The sequence below is a fragment of the Beta vulgaris genome, chromosome 8, assembly GCF_026745355.1.
Source record: "Beta vulgaris subsp. vulgaris cultivar EL10 chromosome 8, EL10.2, whole genome shotgun sequence".
Classification (NCBI taxonomy): Eukaryota; Viridiplantae; Streptophyta; class Magnoliopsida; order Caryophyllales; family Amaranthaceae; genus Beta; species Beta vulgaris.
In genome coordinates, this window is record NC_079209.1 from 9,068,538 (window position 1) to 9,074,595 (window position 6,058).

General features: G+C 31.1%; 1 protein-coding gene across 1 annotated transcript; it reads left to right on the top strand.

The window, feature by feature from the left end:
• The first annotated feature begins 5,009 nt into the window (after positions 1-5,009).
• LOC104900958 (hypothetical protein) lies at positions 5,010-5,841 on the top strand. The gene has a single exon (XM_010688495.4). It carries the CDS (start codon positions 5,089-5,091, stop codon positions 5,566-5,568), a length of 480 nt encoding a protein of 159 aa, XP_010686797.1. The 5' UTR covers positions 5,010-5,088; the 3' UTR covers positions 5,569-5,841.
• The last annotated feature ends 217 nt before the right edge of the window (positions 5,842-6,058 follow it).

A 6,058-nucleotide genomic window follows, 5' to 3' on the forward strand; every position in this document is an offset into this window, starting at 1 on the left:
GATTGCAGGCTTTGATCTTCGTATCAGGTGGTTGGGTGATAAATTAAAGAAATTGATATGACCCTATGTTCATGTGATGGCTTTGAGATTCACCACAGTTAAAATATGCATCTCGTGGGAGGCTCTTCAATCTAATTTGGGACAAGTTTCAACCTCCTTAAATTCTGATTGTTTGCCTCTTAAGGAGAAACCAATGATACCCTATGTGCAGGGAACAAAGTCATCACGAAAGAAAGTCACTTCCTTGGTAGTTCCATCTTTAGAACCCCATGAAGATTTCTCATCTCAAATTAAAGGCCTTTGTGGTTTTACAAGAACAACAATGCGTCTTTGAATATCATTGTGGTTGTTAGTCTGATCTCGACAATATCTAATAAATATCAACAATTCGTTAGCTGCAAGAGACAAAGGTCATCTCCATCAACAAGTGCAGTATCGTATGCGATTTCCATCATATCCTCTTGATAGAACTTCAGACTAATAAAGTAACATGATGCATGGTTTGTAATGTCTAGTTGTTTTTACTTTCACTGGGTTGTAAGAGCTAGTCGAGCTCATTTTTAATGTTTATGTAGTTTCTGTTTATCGTTTAGATGCTCTTTCTATTGCTTGAATTTCCATTTTCAATTAATGCAAAATTTTGTGGTGTGAAAAAAAAAGAACTTTCACAGTTCTGTATGACTCAAAGGTTCTACTAATGGTGAATGATGCGCTTTTTATTTGAAAAAACTGTAATATATATATATATGCTTTTGGGTGTAGAGATAAAATTTTAATTTATTAACTAATGCAACAACTAGTTAACACCAGAAAACTAATCAGTTTTTCTAAGAAGGGTCCTAATAGCTAATATTTGAGAGACAATATCTAACAATACACAGGTTTTATGACGACTATAATAGCTACTTTTGCTGAATATGTAAGTAAATGAAAGTCAGCCCTCTAACAATGTACTATCGTCGTTTTTAAAAAATGTTACACTTTGACATTTTATACTATTCACAAATTTCACTTTGACCATCACTTGTGATTTATACGTAAATAGAAATATAGTCATATGCGATCTTATTAGATTCGTCCTAATATGTATTTTATTAATATGTACTTTTTATAATTTTCATAAATACAAAACTAGATACATTAGTCCTCAAAGTTTTGGAGGGCGTATAAGAGGAAAGAGCTATGACTCATGAGTAGCTAATTTAGGCAACCATATTCGTATTGGGTGTGGGAGGGCTAGTACTTTGCATGTATATATATCACAGGACCAACTCAACCAAAGGATTAACCTGATGGCTGAAGTCCAATAAATAGTTTTATACTCAATCAATATCTAAAAAAAAATTATCTACTCTGTTTTTATATTCCTTTAATTTATTTCATCTTATTGGATATTTAGATTACAATATTTTTATTGTATTCCATCTGAAAATTTAACAAGTTTTTATTCTTTTCAAAGATACTTCATTGCTTCTAAATAATTGGAACATGTTGACTTTCATGTTTGGCAACACATAAGTTTGATTATTAATATATTTAAACACTTCATCTACAATTTGAAAATATACATGGAGACTAATCTAATAACATTATACATAATAATTATTTTTATATATGAGTAAAATAAGGTGGTTAAAGTTAGTATATGCATGCTTCATGAAAATTCAAACTATTGCATTTATCAAGATTATGAATAGATATGCTTTTAAAACAAGCACATATATATAATATAGTTTTCACTTTGTCGGACGCGACATAAGTCCTTTGTTTTATAATTGGCATATCATCTCATGCCCATTTGGCGCTGAAACCAAAACCCGTACCCAAATTTGTGCCACCTAGGGGCTCGTTTATTATCGTGATTACTATCAGTATAGCCAAGTTTAAGTTTATAATTCTACTTATATCATATGATTCTAAAATCATAAAATCAAAAATTGAAAACTAGCAGACCAAATGGGCCCTAGGTTAACTGATTAATTAATGATATTTACAAATCTCTATTATATAAGTGAAAGGGAGCAATGGTGTCCCCTTATGAATTTACATATTCACCCGTCGACATCAAGACTCAAGAGTATTACATTCCTATTACTACACCCTCCAACAGTAAATAAAAAGACAGGAAAAGCATAAACTTACCAAAAAAAAAGTTCAATCAAATTAAACTAAAACCAATCAACTCATATAATCGTCAATACGCATAAACTTATCAATAAAAAAATTCAATCAAATTAAATATACATCCCAATCAACTAAAAAAACTCTATTATCTCTATTATATAAGTGGTGGGGGGGGGGGGGGAGGAAGATAGTGTCCCCCTTATAGAAAGTCTTATATACCCTTAATGAATTTATATTGCCATATGTATTAACTAATGTTTTTTTCTTCCTACTTGCCACATATCTTTATTATATAAGTGAATGAGGGAGGAAAATGGTCCTCTTACAAAAAGTCTGATATAACCTTAATGAATTTATATTGCCATATATATTAAATAATATCTTCTTTTTCCTATTTGTCATATATATTGAATCAGTTTACAATGGAATTGATTTTGAAATTTTTATTAAATATCAAATTAAGGAATGAAATCCTCTTCTTACATATGTGTGACAAAATCTGATCAAAATTAAATTGACAATACAACTTGATTGATCAGAAGAAAAAATTTAAAACTTGAATTTCATATTAGTAACTATACTAATAATATTTTAAAACCTAAATGTTGATTATTATTCGGTAATCTCTATTATATAAATCAAACTCTTCCACTTTATTAATAGGCAACGATTGAACCTGATACACAAACTTTCTTTTGCCTTATATTTCCTTCTCTCAATTTTATATTTGAATAATGATGAACAAATAACTCAAAAAAGCAACGAAACATTTATTTAAGAAAAATATATTTAAAAAATTAAAAATAATTATAAGTGTTTGTTCGAATCACATTTTTTGTAACACTAATGAATAATAATTCAGAAAAAAAATGTTAATAGGACATGCACACATAGCGTGCAAAAAATGCTAGTATTGAATAAGTTAACGTACAATGGAATTGAATCTGAAATTTCAATCAAATATTAAATTAAAGGAGAATGATTTCCTCTTCTTACATATGTGTAAAAATCTCTGATAATATAACTTGGTTTACACAATCAGATGAAAAATAATTTTTCTTTCATATTAATAATTATACTGATGATATTTACAAACCTAGATGTTTATTATTATTCGGTAATCTCTATTATATAAATCAAACTCTTTCACTTTATTAATGTTCAACGATTGTACCTGATAAACAAATTCTGCCACTTTATTCGAGCACAAGCTTTTTTCTAATTTATATTTCCTTCTCTCAATACTATTTTTGAATAATATAATGATGAAAATAACTAAATAAACCAATAAAATATTATTTTTTAAAAACATATTAAAAGTTATAAATAATTATAAATGTCTGTTCTAATCAATTTTTTTTGTAGAACTGATGAATAACTAATTGAAAAAACATTGATATAACATGCACGCATAGCTTGTAAAAAATGCTAGTTAGTGAATATTTAATGGCATAGCTTAACTTCTATACCATTTACCTTCATCTGCACGACTGCACCCTTTCTACAAGGGGGTTGCTAAATGCAACTTTCATTTACCATGTACAACCCATCTAAATTCCAAAATTACCCTTATTCACTCACAACTCATTTCTCCCTCTTCCTCTCCTCTCTCATCACCCTCTTCCTCTTCGAAGATTTCTGGTTCACGAAATTTCACAAATTCGTCCACCATTATACCCCAAATTCGTTTCCAAGCTCTTCAATCTTTTCAAAAATATTGGAAAATTGATAAATTACTAGATCTTATACACATTTCGGGTTCAACATCAAGCGAATAAGTTTTTTGAATTTCGTCCAACTTTCTTTCAAAATTTCGAAGGGAATACTGGTATTTCGTGCAAGGTGCACGAAACGGATCCAATTGTTTCGTGCAGATTGCACGAAACAGAATCATCTGTTTCGTGTAGTCCACACGAAACAGAATCAATTGTTTCGTGTAATCTACACGAAACAGAATCATCTGTTTCGTGTAGTCTACATGAAACAGACATTTCGAAAAAAAATTGACAACTTGAATCTGCGAAAAAAAATTCACAACCTGCATCATAATTACGAAAAAAAATTCACAACTTACATCAAATTGAAATTCGATTGGGTCAAAATTATGGTCCATTGAATATCAAATTAAAATTTGTAGATCTTCGATGAAGTTTTTTATATCTAACAGTTAGAGAGGAGGAGAGAATATTTTTAGGGAGAGAAAGGGGTTTTTAGAAAGAATATGATAATAAGGGTTTTTTGGGTTTTTTTAAAGCTGCGTTAGTAAAGTGAGGCTGCGTTTAGCAACCATGTTCTACAAACCACTTACATGTACTGATGTACATAGCACATTTGTCTCGTTGCTAATTTATATGATCAACTTAATCACATTGGAAGCCTTGCTTCTCGCGGAAAAAGAATATAATTTTGCATTATCAGTAACTACAACATCAGAGTTTGTTTTGATGTCCAAGCAATTGATTTGCTCTCTGAATGTTTTGACCACACGTTTATTATTAGCTCTACTTTAATCCTTGCTTTAAAATTGGTAGTATTACAAAGCTAGCTAGATCAAAGTAGATTATATAAATTTAGAGTGATGTCAGCGGCCATTTAATAAGGGCTATGCACACGTCTACGTTGATGGTATAATGTATGAGTTTTTCTTTTTTTCATTATTAAAGTTGCATATATAGTTAGTAGCTTTGACGTATAACATAATGTCAAATATTTTCTCTACAAACCAAATTTCTGGTTTGCTATGACGATGACCACTCCACTAAGCTCAAGCCGCCTAATCCGCTTGAATTTTTTTTCTCCTTTGTGTACAACATTTGCATGCATGTGTTATATCTCCGGCCTATATATAGGACTCACATCCTTACAAAATCTACAAAAACATTTAAACCTCTCTTATTTCCTAACAAGCTTTTCTTAGCTTTCACCAACAACATTATCGTTTCGACTCAAAATTAGCAAGACAATATGAAGGCCTTTAAGGTTTTAATTGTCTTAGCCCTTCTTATGGCCCTTTTTATCACTCTTTCTTATGCACAACCCAAAAACAACGACGAGAAAGCCGCTAAGAAAGGCCAGGATTTTGAAACAATTGATTCCTATCAAGGGTCGAGTCGTTTTCTGAATTCAAAGAAACACCATTACTATATGAATCCATATAAATCACGCGGTGGTTATAACGCGCGTGCCCATTTGACATGCGATAGATTTCCAAGAGTTTGTCGCGTCAAAGGAAGCCCAGGTCCCGATTGCTGCTGGAAGAAGTGTGTTAATGTAAAATCTGATAAACTTAATTGTGGAATGTGTGGGCGAAGGTGTAGATACCCTGAGACTTGTTGCAATGGGAGGTGTGTTAACCCATTTTATGATAAGAAGAACTGTGGAGGTTGCCACAACAAGTGCAAGAGAGGGAGCTTTTGCTACCGTGGCATGTGCAGCTATGCTTAGATACAAGCATATACTGATATACATGAAGAATACAGCATATTAGCGAATGGATGTCCATAATGTTCTAAGTTGAAAAGTATTTAATTAATTTCTGAAATTTTCTTATGACAAATAAATGAGGTAGCTATCCCAACTAAGCTAGGATGGTGCATGGAAGTTCTAGCAAATTAAAATTTGCTTATTCTTTTCATTTGTATTTATTGTATTGTTATGATAAGAAGAAATGTATACTAATATTGTATCAAGTTATCAAAGATAGTATTGTTTTGAAGATACTCATAATAATCTCATTAAGGGATGTGAATCATGTGATACTTAATTGATGTTCTTAATTGATGATAAGAGTAACGAGTACAAACAACTCTATAGTGGTAAGTTCAAATCCTGATTTTTTTTGGGGATTATAGTTAAAATAATAGTAGATTGGGGCCCTATTAAAAAAATGTCGTTGTTTTAAGCGGATACATGACTTCTGCTATCTGAGTGTGTG

What these genes read in the sequence shown, in the direction of transcription:
- LOC104900958 (XM_010688495.4), top strand. Translation starts at nt 5,089, where the DNA reads ATGAAGGCCTTTAAGGTTTTAATTGTCTTAGCCCTTCTTATGGCCCTT.